We start from the raw sequence: 19,507 nt of genomic DNA on the forward strand, positions 1-19,507 counted from the left end.
AGTGTGCGTGCCCTAGCCTGAGTGATGCATCTGTTATGACTATAATGGTCGGTAAGGATGGGAGGAAGGGCATCCCAGAGCAGATTTGTAGTGGGTCTGTCCACCACCAAAGAGGAGAGAGAAACTCCAATGGAACGTTGAGTATGGTGCCCATGGATTGATGCATAGGACAACAGACTCTTTGCAGTCATAGCTGTAGACAGCAAAGGTGCAAGCAGGCGAAGGGTATGACGTGTACATCGCCATTGCCCTAGGAAGAAAAATGTTGCTTTCCCTTTATTTTATTTAGCAGTTTACGTTTTACACTGTACTGCACTTGCTTTTTTTTTGGGGTGGGGAGGCTGTCTCTGCTCCTGCCTGATTGTGTACTTTCGGTTCCAAATGTTGTGTGTGGTTGACTGGTCAGTTCGTAACTCTAACGTTCTACTGTACAAGGACACGTGTGGACTGCCGAGCAATGCTACTTTGAAAAGCTCTGGCTCTTGGTGCATAATACTCAGTGGAATACAATACAATCACTCAAACAAGAACTAGTTATATACAACTCCCAATAATATAATTACCTATGTTCAGATGCAGGCAATTTTTACTTCATTTATAGTATTACCCATGATGTGGGTCCTTTTCCACTTATTTCATTTTCCTGTACCTAAAAATACACTACATTGACATAAGTACCATAGAACATTTTACAAAATATTTATTTTGAAAAATCACCCTGTACAAATTTAAGCATAACATTCTCAACACTGCAGGTTTATAAAAATGCTAACAGAACAGAAAGACTCAAATAAAACGTTAAACTGATGTTTTTGAAATTACGAAGAAATTGAAACAGGTTCTTTCTGAGGAAGCTACAGTATCTATAGAAGTCTAATCGAAAGTATCAGACTGGTTCATTTTATAGCTCCTTTTGCTTTTCTTTATACCATTTACATCACATACATGTATCAATGGATGACTTTCCCCTCCTCTTTATAAACTTCCTTTTATACATAGTCAAACATTTAACTAAATATCCAAAATTGCTTACACTTTCACTGTACATAACTTGGGCTCCAAGAAAAGCCAGCAAATTTTTCATCATTTTTCTGAGTGCCTAACCAAAAAAAGTCATTGCTATACATTTTTGTTACAAAAATCTCTGTACAAACCAACTTAGCTGATGTAAATTTCTGAAAGGATTAAAACGGATAGTATTTAAACAGTTCACATGTCCCTTCATAGTACTATAATGAAGGAAAATTTAGTAAAATTTCACCAAGTAAAATCAAAGATCTGGGAATACTGGTTTCTTAAAGTGTATAAAAAGTTTACATGCTGCAGATTTAGGATATGCCATTACTAAAAATCTAACAGTGCCAGTATTACAGCACTTGTTATCAAATTCGTCTGTACACATTTTAAGTCTCGCCCCCTCGTTTTAAGCTATTTGTGGAAGTTGTCTTTGAATAATAAATCAGCACATTTCTTCGTACATGAAATACCGCTGTCATGAAATTAACTTAAAACACTAAAATTGTAGTATTTCTGTAAACATGATTAAAATGAAGACTGATGAAAAAGGCAGTGACGGGTAAGCCATGGTTTGAAATGAATTCTTCACATTTTCTTCTTACCAGGGTACATGGCTCACAACACAAGAGCAGCAAAAGAGAGATCTAAATTTCAAGTTACAGCCAAGGGTGCCAGGCAGGATCCATACGACAGAGATTATCCAAGCTATTTGCAGCTGCTACAAGAGTGTTGACTTTGCTTTCTCCTCCTTCAAACTGAGCAAGATTATGTAGTCGAGTCATGATAGCAGTAACAGCTTTTTGAACTAGTGAAACCAGCTGCTGACTGTCCATGTTTTCAGGTTGCCCGGCTGCTGAGAGTGGAGAGGAAGTATCCTCTTGTGTTTTCTTGTGCCAAGCAATTATTTCATCCCGTAGCACAGTTTTCAGGATGCCATCAACCTGCATGAAGGAGAAAATTAGATAATTATGTTTAACTAGAAGAAGTGTCAAGAGACTATAGTTTTTTAACTAAATTGTAATAAATTACATCTTGACATTTTGGTCTCTTTGTAATCTTAACCCTTTAGGTTAAGAGGACTAAGGCCTGGTCTACAAAACACGGTTATTTCGGAATTAACCGAGTTACTTCGAAATAAAACTGATTCCGTCCACATGACCAAACCAGTTTTTTCGATTTAAAAAGGGCTCTTTAATCAGATTTCTGTACTCCACCTCGGCAAATGGAGTAGCGCTAAAATCGAGATCGCAGTTCCGGGTTACAGGTACTGTGGATGGAATTCAACGTTATTGGCCTCTGGGAGCCATCCCAGAATGCTTCCTTGTGACCGCTCTGGACAACACTCTTAACTCCGATGCACTAGCCAGGTAGTCAGTAAAAGCCCCAGGAACTTTTGAATTTCCTGTTTGGTCACCATCAGCACAGTCCACCATCACAGGCGATCATGCAGAGTCCACCATCACAAGAGACCATGCAGTCCCGGATTCGCAGACAAGCTCCAGCATGGTCCGAATGGGAGGTACCAAGTCTCATCGCATGTTGGGGAGACAAATCTGTTATGGCAGAATTAAGTCCAAAAAAAAAAAATGCAAATACGTACGCTAAAGTCTCCAGGGCCATGACGGAAAGAGACTACTCCAGGGACACAGAGCAGTGTCGTACAAAAATCAAGGAGCTCAGGCAAGTGTACCAAAAAGCCAGGTAGGCGAACGGGCGCTCTGGGTCACAGCCCCATACATGCCACTTCTACTGTGAGCTGCATGCAATTTTGGCGGGTGACACCACCATTACCCCACCACTATCCATGGACACCTGCAAGGGGGGAGTAGCACGGAGCAAGGAGGATGAGTTTTTGGAGGATGAAGAGGAGGAGGAGGACAGTGCACAGGCAGCAAGTGGGGAATCCGTTTCCCCCCCCAGCCAGGAACTATTCTTAACGCTGGAGCCAATAGCCTCCCCCCACTCCCAAGGAATGCTCCTGGACCATGACCCTGGAGAAGGCACTTCTGGTGAGTGAGAGCCTGATCGGAGCCACGTGGTGAGAGAAACCCAGCCGTGCTGGGCTGTTCGCTTTAAAGGGTTCATCCCTGCTCAGAGCCTCATCGTAGCCATGCAGTGGGTGGGAGGTGGAAGGAAGGGTGTTGTGTGAAGCGATCATCCCAGAGAGCCCACAGGCCCTCCTTTTATATGAAAAACCCACCAGGCATTGCTTCCTATGGGAAACGGTGCCCAGCAGTTTGAAAGCTTTGAAATGAATGCGGAAGAAGCTGAATCCCACATGCCCCTAGGGCTTACCATAGCTGCCTGCAGGTTGAATTCTGTTGCCCGGCCGCACGTGATGGCTTACTCACACCAAAATGGCAGGTACTTCAGTATAAGAGGCAAAATGCGACCTTGTACAGAAAGAACATGTGCTGTGTACTATGAATTGCCTGTTTCACTGAGAAAGAGTGTCCCCTTTTGTTCTCTAAAATGTATCTTTTAAAATACTACCCTCCCTTTTTCTCCTTCCGCAGCAGGTGCAAATGTTTCAACTTGGCCCCTATCTACTCTGCCCCAGAGGCTGGTCGAGATTAGAAGGCGGAAAAAAAGAACTCAGGACGACATGTCTGCTGAGCTTATGCAGTCCTCCCGCACTGATAGGGCCCAGCTGAATGTGTGGAGGCAAGCAATTGCAGAGTCGCGTAAAGCGTTACATGAAAACGAAGAGAGGAGGGACGTGCACAATGAGAGCAGGCAGGATGCTATAGTCAAGCTCATGGGGGAGCAAACTGACATGCTCCGCTGTATGGTGGATCTAATGCGGGAAAGGCAGCAAGACCACAGACTGCCGCTGCAGCCCCTGTATAACCGTCCTCCCTCCTCCCCAAGTTTCATAGCCTCCTCACCCAGACGCCCAAGAACACGGGGTGGTAGGCTACAGGGATCCACACAGTCAACCCCAGAGGATTGCACAAGCAGCAGAAAACTGGCATATCCTAAATTTTGATTTAGTTTCTGGACTTGTTCTTCCCTCCTCCTCCACCCCCCAACCCAATATCCCCCCCTCCCCCATCTAGCTTCTGATTTTTCTCAATGTTTTGTGCACCAAATAATAAAGAACATTTTTTAAACAACTGTGACTTTATTTCCTTTCATATATATAGGGGGCGGGTAACTTTAAGAGAAACAAACAACTGTCACACCGTACCCTGGCCAGTCATGAAATTGGCTTTCAAAGCTTCTCTGATGTGCAGCGCGCCCTGCTGCGCTCTTCTAATTGCCCTATTGTCTGGTGGTGTGAAACTGGCCGCCAGGCGAGTTGCCTCAACCTCCCACCCCGCCATAAATGTCTCCCCCTTTTTCTCACAGATATTGTGGAGCACACAACCAGCAGCAATTACAATTGGAATATTGGATTTGCTGAGATTTAACTGAGTCAGTAAACTGCGCCAGCGCGCTTTCAAACGTCCAAATGCACATTCTACCACCATTCTGCACTTGCTCAGCCTATAGTTGAACTGCTCCTTACTACTGTCCAAGCTGCCTGCGTACGGCTTCATGAGCCATTGCATTAAGGGGTAGGCTGGCTCCCCGAGGATAACTATAGGCATTTCAAAATCCCCAACAGTAATTTTCTGGTCTGGGGAGTAAGTTCCTTCCTGCAGCTGTTCAAACAGACCAGAGTTCCTGAAGATGCGAGCGTCATGCACCTTTCCCGGCCATCCCACACTGATGTCGGTGAAATGTCCCTTGTGATCCACCAGTGCTTGCAGCACCATGGAAAAGTACCCCTTGCGGTTTATGTACTGGCCACCCCGGTGTTCTGGGGCCAAGATAGGGATATTCATTCTGTCTATTGCCCCGCCGCAGTTAGGAAACCCCAGCACATTAAAGCCATCCACAATGGCCTGCACATTTTCCAAAATCAATACAGCATTGACAGCAGCTGGTCAATGATAGCGTTGGCTACTTGCAGCACAGCAGCCCCCACAGTAGATTTCCCCACTCCAAACTGATTCCCAACTGACCGGTAGCTGTCGGGTGTTGCAAGCTTCCACAGGGCTATGGCCACTCGCTTCTCAACTGTGAGGGCTGTTCTCATTTTGGTGTCTTTGCGCTTCAGGGCAGGGGACAGCAAGTCACAAAGTTCCATGAAAGTGGCCCTTCGCATACGAAAGTTTCTCAGCCACTCAGCCACTGGGAATCATCCCACACCTGCAACACTATGTGGTCCCACCAGTCTGTGCTTGTTTCCCAGGCCCAGAATCGGTGTTCCACGGCATGAACCTGGCCCAACACCACCATAATCTCCCAATCGCCACATGCTGTGCTTCTAGGAACGTCTGTGTCCATGTCCTTATCACTGTCATAATTGCGCTGTCGTTGCTTCCTTGCCCGGTTTTGCAGGTACTGCACATACTGCTGGATAATGCACGAGGTATTTACAATGGTCAAAACTGCAGCGGACACTGAGTGGGCTCCATGGCTATGGCGCCTGCATGGATAATCCTAGAAAAAGGGTGTGAAACATAGGAGAGCAGAGTGGCAGCGGAAGAGGTGCTGTTTGGTTCATGATAGCCAAAAGAAGCGGGAAATGGTTGTCTTCTGTAGTTTTCATGGAGGTGGGAGCCCAGGACAGACGACATGGAGAAGCTCAGAAGTGTGGCAATAGCGGGAGAGCAGAGTTGGCAGCGGAAGCTGTGTTGCTTGGTTCACAATGGCTGAGCAGAGTTGGCAGCGGAAGCGTTCGATGAGGAAGAGAAAGAATAGATAGTAGAGATTACATAGGAAGATAAGAGGAAATGAGAGGTGGATTCATAGTAGCAGGAGAGCAGCGGTGCACCATCTGCTGAAAGCAGTATGGCATCTGCACACCAAATAGGCGCGAAATGATTGTCTGCCGTAGCTTTCACGAAGGGAGGAGCGACTGACGACACACACCGAGAAACACCTGTGAGAATGTTTCTGCCCCATCATGCAATGGGAGCTTAACCCAGAATTCCAATGGGCGGCGGGGACTGCGGGAACGCTACCCACAGTGCACCGCTCTGACATTCGATGCCAGCCTTGGTACTGTGGACACACTCTGCCGAATTCACACGCTTTAGTGGGAACGCAGAAGACCGAATGTATAAAATAGCTTCCGAAAATTCCAATAGAATTTCGAAATAATTTCGTACTGCAGACGTACCCTAAGACTTTCAGTAACTTTTAAGTGTTGTTTAACAAATTCTTTTGTTCTCTAAGAGAGATTTTTTTTTCAAAAAGAATTTATAAAAAGCTATGAAGTTTCCCCTACAAATTATTTCTCATAGCTGAACTACAAAACCAAATACATTTTTACACACACACTATTTTCTATGCATCACACACATTTTTGCCCAACAAGAACATGAAGGTTTATTTCAGGAAAAATATTGTTCTAGAATAGAAATAACTAGCTGAATGATATCAGATATGACTCTTACCACTAAAGTCTGGAAAGGAAATTCTGGTCCCACATCCTACCCACCTACGTAAATGCAGCATATTTCAGCTGAACGTAATTAGTAGTTATTGTCCCACAAGTTGTAATTTCTTGTTTTGACTTGTTTTAACTGTGGATTTCTGAACTGAATTTTTAAAATTTCAACTAACTGGCATCCTACGGACACCCTGTCGTTACTGAGAGGAAATACACAAAAACACAGTTTTCTATTTTCCCTCATCCCTTAGCAGCTCATTTCTTGATAGTAAGGTATAAATGCCAGCAGTCTGAGCTTTTGATGCTAAGAGTTATAGTTTATAAAACCAAGTCTTTCTAGGCATCCCAGGTATCTCTAATCAAAACAGTATTTTGAAGAAAAAGAATTACAGGAATTCAGCTTACTAAGGTTAAAAGCCAAGCCACATTTTCAAAAGTAGTCAATGTTACTAGGTGCTCGATTTCAGTCTTACAAGTGCTGTGCTTCCATACCTCCAAATAAAGTCAAGGGGAGTTGTGGGTGCTCAGCACCCATGAAAGTCAGGCTTATGGTGTTTCCAGTTGTACATGCAAAAATTGAGACACACACACATTGAAGGCCACATCTGAAAATTTGTCTCCATGTATAAACATGGCCTAAAACATATGTAAAGTCAACCTGTAAGTGGCTTAATTATGGAAAAACACACTGCACCTGCTTTCTGTTCTACAAAGATGGAAAATTTCACATCAGGAACTCACCTTTACCCATTTGAATTTTAAAGGTAACCAACACACATTGTATGAGAATGCCTAATTGCTAAAAAAAAAAAAAAAAGTAACTACAATGTGTTTTGTGCAATGCTGTTTGGTGCAAATTGCTGCCTAACTGCAAGATGTCTCATTTTTGTAAAGCATTAGAATTTAAAAGGAATTAAGCCAATTTCTTTAGTAAACTACACCCTGTCAAGAGCCAAAGTCCATCAAAGCAACAATGTATTTTCAACATCCTACTCTGCTAATGAGGTGTCACGATGTTTTTCTATTCACAATATACTCTTAAGGATCTAAATGATGCTATATTTGTCATTTTTAGATTTTCAAGGACTTACAAAGCTAGGATGATAAAAACAACTGGTTCATATTAATTTGATTGAGCAAACAGTGAATTTAGAGTGAAATTATTCCAACCTTACGTATTCTGACTAAAACTACAGAGATTTCAACTGGCCTTTGTATTGGTGCTGATGTAATATTTAAGAAGCTATTGTGGCGTTCTCAGAATCTCTGAAAAATGGTTACATACCTGCTCAGTAACGGATTTTTTTTTGTTGGTTTTTTTTTGGATGTGTTGTACATGTCCATTCCATTTCAGGTGTTTGCATGTCATTTCACCAAAGCTTGAGATCTTTTTCCCCACAGTGATACCTGATGGGTGGTGCTTGCATCCACCACACGTTCGTGCTGATAGTTGAGGGTATAAAGGGGCAGAGCCAACCGCTCCCCACAGTTCTTTCACACTGGAGGCCTATATTTTCTTGTACTCAAATGTAGAGGGGAAAGAGGATAGGACATGTGCAACACATCTTGAAGAGCAACAGTTATGAAACAGGTATGTAACCATTTTTTCTTTGAGTGCTTGCACATGTCCATTCCACCTCAGGTGACTCTCAAGCAGATCCAGGAGGAAGGTATCAGAGTCTACCTAAACAAGGACTACACAACACCACTCTCCCAAATCTAGCACCATCTCTTAAGGCCTGGGAGACAGCATAATGAGTGGTGAAGGTATGAACAGATGACCAAGTCGCAGACCTGTAAATGTCACTGATGTTTGACCTAAGAAAGTACTCAACGCTTCCTGAGCTCTTGCAGTATGTGCTAAAACTCTGAGGTGGTTGGACCTTATGAATATCATAGCAAAGATAATACAGGAGGAGATCTTCTGCAAAGAGACCCACTGACTCTTCACCTGGTCATCAAAGGAATTAAATAATTGCAGAAACATTAAACTGTTTTGTCCACTCCAGGTAAAAGTCTTAGCCTATGGACATCCAAACTATAGAGTGTTTCCTTGTCTTTATGAGAGAGTGAGGTTTCAGAAAAAAGGTTGTTAAATATGTAGGCTGATTCAGATGAAAATCCAATACCACTTTAGTGAGACATTTAGGGTGCAGACGTAAACTAACTTTATCTTTATAAAAGAAACCAAATAAGGAGGATCAGCAACCAAAGTCTGTAGTTCTCCTACCCTCCTGGCAGAAGTAATGCTATTGATAGGAATGCTATCCCCATTGAGATGAGAAAGGGGGCACATACAGGCTCAAAAGGGGGTCCTATTAAAATTGATAGAACCAAATTTAAATGATATGATAGTGTGGGATCAATTACAGTAGGGAAGAGTCTGTACAATCCTTTCAAAAATCCAATCGTCATAGGGTAGGGAAAAAAATCTTCCGTCTATAGGATGGAATGAGGAGATAGCTGCCACATAAAAACTCAGGGAATTAATAGAGAGTCCTTTTACCTCTAGGTGAAGCAAGAAACCCAGAATAAAATGTATGGGAGCCTAAAAAGGAGAAGTACCTTTCTGCTGGAATCACATGGAGAATCTCTGCCATTTCCTGAGGTAAATATACCTTGTGGAAGAATTCCCACTATTTAAGAAAATGTTTTGAACCACAAAGGAACAGTTAGCCACCAAATATCCAAGCCGTTAGATGTAGGCTCTGAGAGTTGAGATGCAGTGACTGGCTGTGGTTCCGTGAAACTATATACAAGACTGAGGGAGAGATGTGGGATCTCGAACTGAAAGACTCAACAAGTCAGAGAACCAATGATGTCAAAGCTGGGCTGGTGCTATTAAAATTAGACTAGATTAAAATTAGTGTGATTCTGCTTGAGTTTGCACAAAACTCTTAGTACCATTGGGACTGGAAGGAAAAGCATACAGAATTTCCCCCCATCCAGGACAACAGGAAAATGTCTGACAAAGACCTTGCACTGTGACTTGCCCTTGAACAGAACAAGTGACACTTCCTGTTGTCGGGTGATGAAGAGATCTATTTCTGGCATTCCCCAAGGCTGAAAATGGACTTTGCCATGTCAGATCTGAAGAACTAATTATGATCTCTGCTGAATGTTGTGCTGAAATGGTGTGCAAGATATTTTTGGACCCCCCCAGGAGATGAGATGCTTTGAGTGTAATTGCGTGAATGTAGACAGTCTATAGGTTCATTTCCTCTTGGCAAAGGGGGAATAATCTGGCACCTCCCGGCTTGTTCAAATGGAACAGCAGTGTCATCCATGACTACCTGCACAGTATCACCTCTGATGTGAGGGAGAAAAACCTGACAGACCAGGTGGATAGCTCAAAGTTCTTCAGCACTGATGTGCAGAGACAGATCTTTATTTGACCAGAGTCCCTGAGTCTGGAGGTCCCCTACATGAGCTCCCCATCTGAGACACAAAACATCTATGACCAGGGGCATGGAGGGAAGAGTTGTGGAAAAAAGAAACCCGCCTTCCAAACCCTGGTGGGGTCCAACCCACTAATCCAGGGACAAGAAGACATTTGCAGGAACATGAATTAGTACATACAGCTAACAAAAAGGAATGACAGACCAGCTCTGAATAACTCTTAAGTGACTCAGCATGCCAGACTTTACTTATGTACAAGCTGCCATGTGACCTAGAAGTCTCAGAAAATTCCTTACTGCTGTACAAGGATACACCTTGAAGCCCCTTCAAAGGTTCAATATTCCTTGAAGCCAGGCCTGAAGTAAATATGCTCTTGCAGTCATAGAATCAAGAACTGCTACTATGAATTCGATTCTCTGCAGAGGCAGAACAACTGATGTGCCCTTGCTGATCAACAGGCCCAACGAACAAAGGCAACCACCACAGACTGTAGAGGACTTTTTGGAGCTTTTTGATGGCTACCTCCACTTGCTCCCTTGACTGACCTCAAACCAACCAAACATGGGCACACCTGGACACCTACTTTCTTGAGATGTGCTGCAATGACTGCCATGCACTTTGTGGAGACTTGAGGGGCTGAAGACAGGCCAAAGGCAAGGTCTGTAAACTGATAACTATCTGCTACAATAAACCTTAAAAAGCTCCTGTGACTCTGGTGAATGGCCACATGGAAGTAGGCATCCTTTAAGTAGAGGGCAGCAAACTAGTCACTGGGATCTAGGGATGAGATAATAGATGCTTGGGTAACCACACAAAACTTCTTTAAAAATGTATTCGTTGAGTTTTTGCAGGTCTAAGGCCTCTCTTGGCCTTTGGAATGAGAAAATAATGGGAATAGAACCTCTTCTTCAGGGGCCCCGAATTGTAACAGAGGTTGAACTTCTTGAATTAGAAGTCTTGCGAAAAAAGTTCCTGACAAGGGATGCGGCGGGGAGGAAAGAGAATGGAAAACAGAGGAAAAGTGCAGGGTTTATCCCAGTTCCAATGTGCTTAGTACCCACTGATGAGTGGAACAACATGCTGCCAAAGGGAGGGGAAATCAGAGTGAGTGGTATGCTGGCCTCATCTAAGGAATCAGACTGCTTAAATGCTATAAGATTGTTTAAAGATAGCAGATGTTGTTAGCGGTGGCGGAGGAGGTTGTGGTCCTCTGAGTCTTTTGGCACCTCCTAGATTTGGTCCAGCTGACTTGAAGGATAGAACAGGTACTTTTACTGGACCTGGAGACAGAACTGCTTTCTCTTAGGGCTTGGATGCAAATGCCCAAAAACTTTAGAATTGCCCTAGAATCTTCAAGACAATGCAGAGCTTTGTCTTCTCTGAAAAATAAATCTATGCCTTCGAAAGGCAAATCCTCAATTGTCTGTTGGATTTTGGTTGGAATGCCAGCTGTTTGCAGCCAATAAGCATGATGCATAGTGACCACTATTGCCATTATTCAAGCTGCTAAATCTGCCTCATCTAAGGCAGCCTATAAGGATGTTCTTGCCACCATGTGGCCCTCAGTCACAAGTGCTCTGTATTCCTCTTTGGCATGATCTGGCAACTTGTCCACAAATTTCAACACTTAATCCCAATAAAAGTGGTTATAGTGAGCAATTCTAAACTGCAATCCTGATGATGAATAAACTTTTCTCCCAAACAAATCTAATTTCTTTGTGTCTTTGGGGCTAGATTTGTCTTGCCTTTTCATTCACAGCTGTTACTACCAAAGATCTTGGGGTTGGGCGTGAATAAAAATACTAATGACCCGGAGAAGAAACTTCGTAACTCTTCCCTGTCCTTTTGGCAGGGGGTGTCAAAGGGGAGGGAATTTGCTAAAGGATTTTGGTAGGACCTAAGATGGCCTCAATTACAGGTAAAGCCAAGCTGGCAGGGCCTGCAAAACGTCTTCTAACTTATATGCATAGTCTTGGACTGGTTCCAGCTGTGTACACAGGAGATGGCTATTCTTTTCATTAAGTTCCTGGTACATCTTATTGTCAGAAACCATAGAGGAAAATTCAGAGACACTGGCCTCCTCCAGGGATTAGGAGGAAGTGGTGCTGGAGACCACAACTTTACAATGCTAGATGATGAATGTGGTACTGGGGAGCATCTAGTCAGAGCTGGCTTAGCTCTAACTTGTGGCTGATTCTGTCAGAGACCTAGCCCTCAAAAATGAAGGGGGCCTTTTTTTCTGGCTAGAAGATGCAAAAGTGTTTGACTTAGGGTTACCAGATGTCCTGATTTTATAGGGACAGTCCTATTTTGGGGTCTTTTTCTTACATAGGCTCCTATTACCCCCCACACCTTGTCCCATTTTTTCACATTTGCTGTCTGGTCACCCTAGTTTGACTTTTTCTGCTGCTTGGGTGGTACTGGAGATGGAGAATGGTGACTTCTCTCCGGTTTCCTCCAATGCGAGGATGCCACCAACTCTGGTGGTGCATTCCAAGACGGAGTAGACTCAGAACTCCTGCATATCAAGCACACTGACCTATGAGGTGTCCATTATAGTGCAAGTGTGATATGCCTGTAAAACACTATTTAAAGGTAAATACTGTACATACCTTAAAGTTTGGCTGTGCAAAACAGCGAGCTACTGCAATCATTGATGCAGTCAATGGACCAGACACGCCAATGGTTGTAAGGAATTCAGAAATGTTTGGTGTAAGACGGAATGGGACAGGACGATTGGCATCCAAATCACCAGTAGCATCATTAATATCAAATCGGAAGTATGCCACGTTGAGCTTGCCAGTATCCTAGATTTTAAAATGAGACACAGGCATGAATCTTTATAAAAGGAAAGGAAAATCAACGTATAAAAATCACTAATAGTTTTTTTTTTTTTTTACTGGCAATACTCAGAGCAGAGTGGTAAGTTTAATCCATGTGCATCAGTGAAATTATTTCCATTTCCCTAGCATAAAGTGTTGTAACAAAGATGGAAGTTAAACATGGAAGAATAAAAAAAACACTGAATTTCCTTTGTTCAAATACCGCCTTGCTCTCTTGATCAAGCAATACTTGAACAATGGGTATCTAGAATTTCAAACATACTATTCTCTTACAAATCATGTGTAGACAGAAGAAAAGTAAGAACCATATTAAATATATGGGATCAGAATATCAGCCATAAAGAACAGGTTCTTTTGTGGTTGTGGTGGGTGAGCGAGTAGGGGAAGAAAGATAAGTCTTCATTCTGTTTGCATCTCAGCAAAGGACTGCATTGTTCACTCTGGGTATGCACCTGAAAGCCGTGTCTGAGTGGCGGGGATTCATTAATCTTTTAATTGTTGTATAGAGTATAGCTCTCCAAGCATTAAAATTACATTAAGATATACCATCTTTGCTCTACTAAGTTGGCAAGCCTCATGTTAGATGCTTATGTTAAAGCAGAAAACACTGGCAATGGAAGCTGCAGTTCAACATGATACCAGTGCCAAAGGGGAGGGAGGGGAGAGAGAATGGAATTAGAAAATGAATATTTCCCATAAGAATATGAAGCTCTAAAACCACTTGATATTTGACACAGGAAAATAGTCAAGATAGTGCTTGTGAAGAATGGGGAAAAGGGAATCTGAGACTGTACACACATCTACATGAGCATTTGAGAGTTTTTATGTTGTTTTTGAGACCCTTTTTGATGAACAGGAGTTGTCCTTCCAAAAGCTGAGAATTTAGAGGGTAATGTGTGTGTCCACTGATGGCATTTTTTATTATTGCATATATTTTGTATAATCATGTAGTGAAGAGAGAGGCCTACTGAAATGCTCTGTTGATTACACCCGGGGTGCATAAACGCATGCAAAAAAAATCAAATCAGTGTACAGTGTATAGTAAATATATAGTCATTTCAAAAAAGTTAAATTACAAAATTTCAGTTTATCAAAGAAGAAAATGTGCATCTTCAATGAATGCAATATACCTGGGCAATCTGTAACATCTCAGGGTTGAGTCTATTTAAATGAAAGACAAATTCTGCAAAGCCAATTAATGCCAACTGAATTGTGAACATCTTTCGAAACGTCCAGTAATCTGTGGCATTTGGGAATGTATGTAAAGCCCATTCCTTAAGCATACTGCGTGGCACCATGTTACTCTGCACTTCTTTAAGTATATCCCGAAGAACCTAAAAGCAAAGCAAATTTAGTTAAGACAAGTGATTTTTAAACCACTACTATCTACTGATCGGTCAATATAAAAATGTACTAATGAAATATCAGAGCTAACTTTACTAACCTACCCCTCTTCTTCCCTCAACTGTTCCATTTTAAGGTGGAATCATGATTCTAAAACAGATGCATTCATTCCAGTATTTTTTCTAACTCTTCTATAAACATATGAGAAATTTTGAAAGTGTATATCCTGAATGGTTTCAAGGTCATTTCAGATTATGACAAGAGATGTTTCTTTGCCTTGAGAATGTCAGATGAATTATTACCATAAGGACATCAGAAAGCTGCTTATAGATCTAACAGAAGCCGGAAGACCAAACAGTTATTATACCTTCTATTCAACATCTCAAGAAAAATCAGGAGTGATCCGAAGGACATTCAATACACCCTGCTGCTGCACTTGCATAACAGACTGATAGAGAAGTACTTAACTCTTCATCTTCAAAAGCAAATTTTCTTGCTGTACCTTCATTAATATAACCAGCATCAATTCACTCCTACCAAATATCCCATACCCCACAATCAGGAAAGACAAAGTGTTTCTTTCCACTCTGTGAAAGAGGCAAAGAAGACAAATTGGGATGGACAATTTCACTCCAAGCTGAAGAAGCACTTTGCAGTGAACTCAAATCCTCCCTTCAGGACTTGATATTTATATTATTTTGTAGTTGTATTAGTTATTTCCAGAGGCTCTGGACCCCGGTGGGGACCCACCATACTAGGCACTGTACAGATGCATCAAACAGTCCCTGACTCAAAAACTTTACTCTTGGAGCGTTATCCTAAATTCACTGAAATCAATGGAAAGACTCCCACATTGACTTCAATGGGTTTTAAATTAGGCCCTTGACTTAAGACGCAGGTTAACCGGTTGCTGAGACTAACAAATCACCAAGGAAGAAGGATGGACAGGATAACAGTGGTATGAGCATATTTGTCATAAACTAGCTCTGAACAGATCAATCGCAATAGTCTCAGCTCATTAGCCATTATGATATGAAGAGGACAGATTTTTGCAGAATGGCGTTCCACACATAAAGGGCTACAAGGAAAAAGGTATGAAATTGCATCTGGGACATTACAGGCACAGACCTACAAAAACTGTTTTATCTTTTTGGTTAGGGGTTTGTAGGAGGAAATGAAGGGCATTTTCACAAGTAAGTGGAACTGGGAGAAAAAACACAGAACACAAGATCTTTGGAGCAAAGATGTATGTTTGGACAGTGCTTAGCACAATCTGGGTGCCCTCTCAATAGTAAAACTAAAGAAAGGCTTTCAACTATTTCTGTAATTTCACACTGTGCAGCAGAGTTCTCCCCTGGATGTAAACATCTGCAAACTACTACCAAATTTAATTACTGTAGCATATACTAGCCTAATTAATTAGAAAAAGAAATAAAGCTAGAATCTGTTCCCTTACATTCAAAAGAGAATAATCATCATACTGGCTTCAATTAAATGACTGTTCACGATGAAGTTTGATAACCTGAAGGAATCAGCCTCAAAACAGAAACAGATGTTACGTAACACATCATTTTGTTTTGTAACACAGAAAGGCTGAAAGACTTTCTTGCAACAACACATTCAGCAGATAAACATATTGTGTATTTCCACAACTAATCTGAAACTGGACTGGCATGCTGAAAGACATATATATTTATATAAAAAAGGAAAACCTTTAATAACCTTATTTTATCAGCACTGGATGGCTCCTGGGAGTTACAATAGGATATGGAGCCCTGTACTCAGCAGGGCACAAATATGAATTAGGTTCAAGTTAGTGGTGACTGACTATACTTTGTATCTGACTTTGGTGAAATAAATCCATGGGCTCAGTTCAGCTTTTAGTGAAGAGACGTCCACTTTCCAAAACCTGGCCTCATGAATGACATGTTTGCAGCCTCATGCAAAAAGATAAACCTGACTCAGATACCATAGCAAACCAGCATGGGGAAGCTTACACCACATCTACCAATACTGTATCTGTTTTTGTGGCGCCAGGAGTTCTGCTTCTGATGCTCTCAACTGACACCTTTCAGAAGTACTAGACATCGGACTAGAAAATAATATAAACACCATGTTTTTCTCTACACTAGTTAGAATTACACTTATGTAGTTAATAAAGTAGACTAGGTAGTGAGGCTTTTTTGAGGGCATAAGTTTCCTGAGATTCTTCAGAATACTGATGAGATAATGGGACTAATGAGATATCAGGTAAACACCACCACCACCACCACACATACAATGTATGTAGCAAACACGAGAAAGGAAAGCAAAGTATAATGTCACAAAGCCCCTAAGAAGTGAGTTTGAATAATAGTAAACAAAGATTCAATACCTGATGGCTGGCTTGTGTCCCTCGTGCTTGGACTGTTGCCAATCTGTCATAGTAACGAGAAATAGGGTTGTCATGCTCAATGCCTTTCTTGGCACAGCGTTGCTTATAGATCTCCACCAGGGAGAGAGAAGAGGGATTGTCTTCAACCAAGCGCATCTGTGGAGAGACTGCTACAACACGGGGGACTAGAAATAAATTTTGGAACAGGAAAAAAAAAGACAGGAAGAAAATTGTTAATACATAATCAAAACACTAAGAAATGGGAGAATCAGCATGCAGATATCAGCCCTTAAACATTGCTGTGATAATCAACTGAAGTATGTCAAGTGGAGATTTTTATTCCTCATAGCACATTCAACTACTTGGTTAAACAAAAAAAAAAAAGCTTAATAAAAGAGAGGCATTTTCTTTTTCACTCCATGTCATACCATGCAAAGGAATTTCTGAGTGGGAAAAACATTTCTGTATCACACTGAAAGGGATGGTTGAATTTCCTACAGCTAAACCATGTTAGTAAAAATCTAGTGATTCACAGTTCATCCTGGGTCTCTTATTTGTAGAAAAGAGGAGAATTTTTGTTTCAGATACTAATCTACCTACTGCGAACACACGTTTTCAGTGTCTGATTAAATCATTCTGGTCTCACTCCAATACATATATAAAAAAAAACTCTAAAGAACAACAAAAAAATTTAATAGAACATTGAGGTGAACCCACAACTGGAGAGAAAGAACATTGCAAAAATCTGTGAAGAACAGACCTTCACATGATAAGATTGTGTCTCTCTTCAACTAAGTATAAATGGTTAACATTTTCAAAAGCACCTAAGTGATTTAGGAGCCTAGAGACATAGATACTTTTGAAATTTTGCCTACAGTCCAGTTGGATGCTTTGCAGAACTGAGCCTAACTAGTTTTTTCTAAACACACGCAACACTCATGTCTGCTATTTGCATTCTGCACTTCTTTTAAGAAAGAATCAGACTAGAGCTCTTTTGTAGCTAGTTTTACATGGATGATATTATTTAGTTTGTTTGGCAATCTTGATCTTTTGGTCACCAGGCAGATTGTTTCATTGCAAGCAATGAAAGTGTTGAAATAATTGATCTCAGCTTACTTGTAACAACGAGTTTTCCCCCCTCACCCCCAAATCCTTATTTCAACAGTTCAATGTGGTTTCTTCAGTAACTTGAAAAAAAAACACCCAATATAATTTGTGTTACATGCAGAATTGTCATTAATGAGCTGGGTCTTCTGTTTTGCTTCCATTTAACCCTCGGAGGAGAAACTTAGCCTTCTTCACTTGTAGGCGCTGACAAAAATGTGTAATAACACAACAAGAGGATGTACTGATTTTGATTTTTTATTTATTTTTTTAAAAAAGAGATTGTAGTTTAAAATTAGGTTCTTTGCATATCCACCATAGCATTTATGTTATTATATATGCTACATTTAAGAGTCAGCTTCTGTATCCATTAAGTATATCTTTCAAGGGGTTTATCCTGTCTTTTTAATTGTCATTAGTACTGAGCATGACATACAGTTGTCTTCCCACATATATGAACTAAATAACCCCCTAAGAAGTTAAGACACTGCACAAGTTATTTTGCCTGTTCTGTGATAGGTTATATCAATGGTTTGGAGAATGCATATTTCCTACATATGTCCATACAATGATCGAGCTATCTATCTATCTATCTATAGACACACACACACACACATATATTATGCCTTTTTGATAAGAATTCCTTTGGCTGGGAATTTTGAGTGGGATTCTTCTCTGTGTGGACATTAAGGGTCACATTTTTGAAGCTAGGTCTTTTTTGCACTTGTAATTATTAGCAGTTGTAATTTATGTCAGTCAGTCATCTAAGTTCATGATTGCATCTGTATCAAGTACATAACAGCAACTGTGGGTGCAAAGAGAGAGACTGACACAAAAATCTGGCTCAAAAAACTTGAGGACCCACGCTAAAACAGCAAGTCTGCCCCACTGTCCTTGACTATAAATTTCCCTTACCCTCAATTGTGAGACAGTTGGTTTCTGCCCTCCACCTCTGATTGCATTACAGTGGTGTTGTATACAGAACTTCTAAGTGCTTCACAATCTTCCAAGATGATGGGTATTTATATTACTATATAATGTATTAGTTGGCTGGCAGCTGGAACTTGCCAACAATTTAATTGAACAAAGACATTATATTTGTATTAGTGTTCAAGTCACAGGCAGACCAAGTGTACTGTGAAGAATCAAATACTCTCAATAAGGAGTGTTTCACAACTTCACCATGACGACTGTATTATTTATTATCAAGACACAAAATAATCAAAATGCACGTACACAGGGGAAGAATTGACAGTACCTTCCATCTTAACTGTCAGTTCCTGTCTTTTACATACTTAACTTTCAACCTGACTATATGCAGTATTGTTGTAGTTGTCCAATAAAAGATATTACCACACCCACTTTGTCTCTGAACTTTAATATTGCATGCATAAAGATACTGCATGAATGAAGATTTTTGCAATTAATATAAAAAGTTACAGTGTGAGGGAGAGGTCTAACTGAGGAAACAGAGGCAAGACAGCTACTGTTTTGTTCACTGTTGTTCCCAAACATTGCCAGGCTGTAGTGTGAGCATGGAGACAGCCTCCAAGTTAGCTCTTTCAAGACCAAAATCATGCATAAATATATGCACACAAAGAGGTCTATATTAAAGATATCTGAATCACTGAACTCACATTAGTTTAGTAATTGTTTAGCAGTAAACGTTATGCAGTGCCGATGAAGCCTTTTATTTTAAACCTAAGAATTAATGAGTAATGGCCTCATAGGTAGAATATGGAAATGATACCAAATTCAAAGTTTTATATGAGTGGTTGTCTTCCAGATGCTTAACACCTTCCCATTGCTTTTGGATTATCTAGAAGTGGGTGGGGGTAGTCTGGTATTCACACATCACTAATTTAAAATAAAACTGACCGGTAAATGTCATCAGGTGGATCTGCATATTGCCGCAGCAATGGATCCTTTGGGACATAGTGCAGAGGTATGGCCAATCATTCACAGATGACTTCGCTCCAC

The 19,507-nt window shown here is 41.1% G+C and overlaps 1 protein-coding gene across 11 annotated transcripts in view; it reads right to left on the reverse strand.

Annotated features, from left to right (window-relative positions):
• Positions 1–682: 682 nt before the first annotated feature.
• The window catches only part of TRRAP (transformation/transcription domain associated protein), a 155,550-nt gene continuing 136,725 nt past the window's right edge, over positions 683–19,507 (reverse strand). For all 11 annotated transcript variants that reach the window (XM_075132690.1, XM_075132691.1, XM_075132689.1 and 8 more), the window contains 4 exons: positions 16,424–16,608; positions 13,836–14,039; positions 12,475–12,669; positions 683–1,958 (listed from right to left, as the gene is read on the reverse strand). In XM_075132690.1, the coding sequence (XP_074988791.1) occupies positions 1,674–1,958; positions 12,475–12,669; positions 13,836–14,039; positions 16,424–16,608 (869 nt within the window). In that variant the 3' untranslated portion in view covers positions 683–1,673. The remainder of the gene's footprint in view (positions 1,959–12,474; positions 12,670–13,835; positions 14,040–16,423; positions 16,609–19,507) is intronic.

Source organism: Caretta caretta, chromosome 10 (genome assembly GCF_965140235.1).
Source record: "Caretta caretta isolate rCarCar2 chromosome 10, rCarCar1.hap1, whole genome shotgun sequence".
In the NCBI taxonomy this organism is placed as follows: Eukaryota; Metazoa; Chordata; order Testudines; family Cheloniidae; genus Caretta; species Caretta caretta.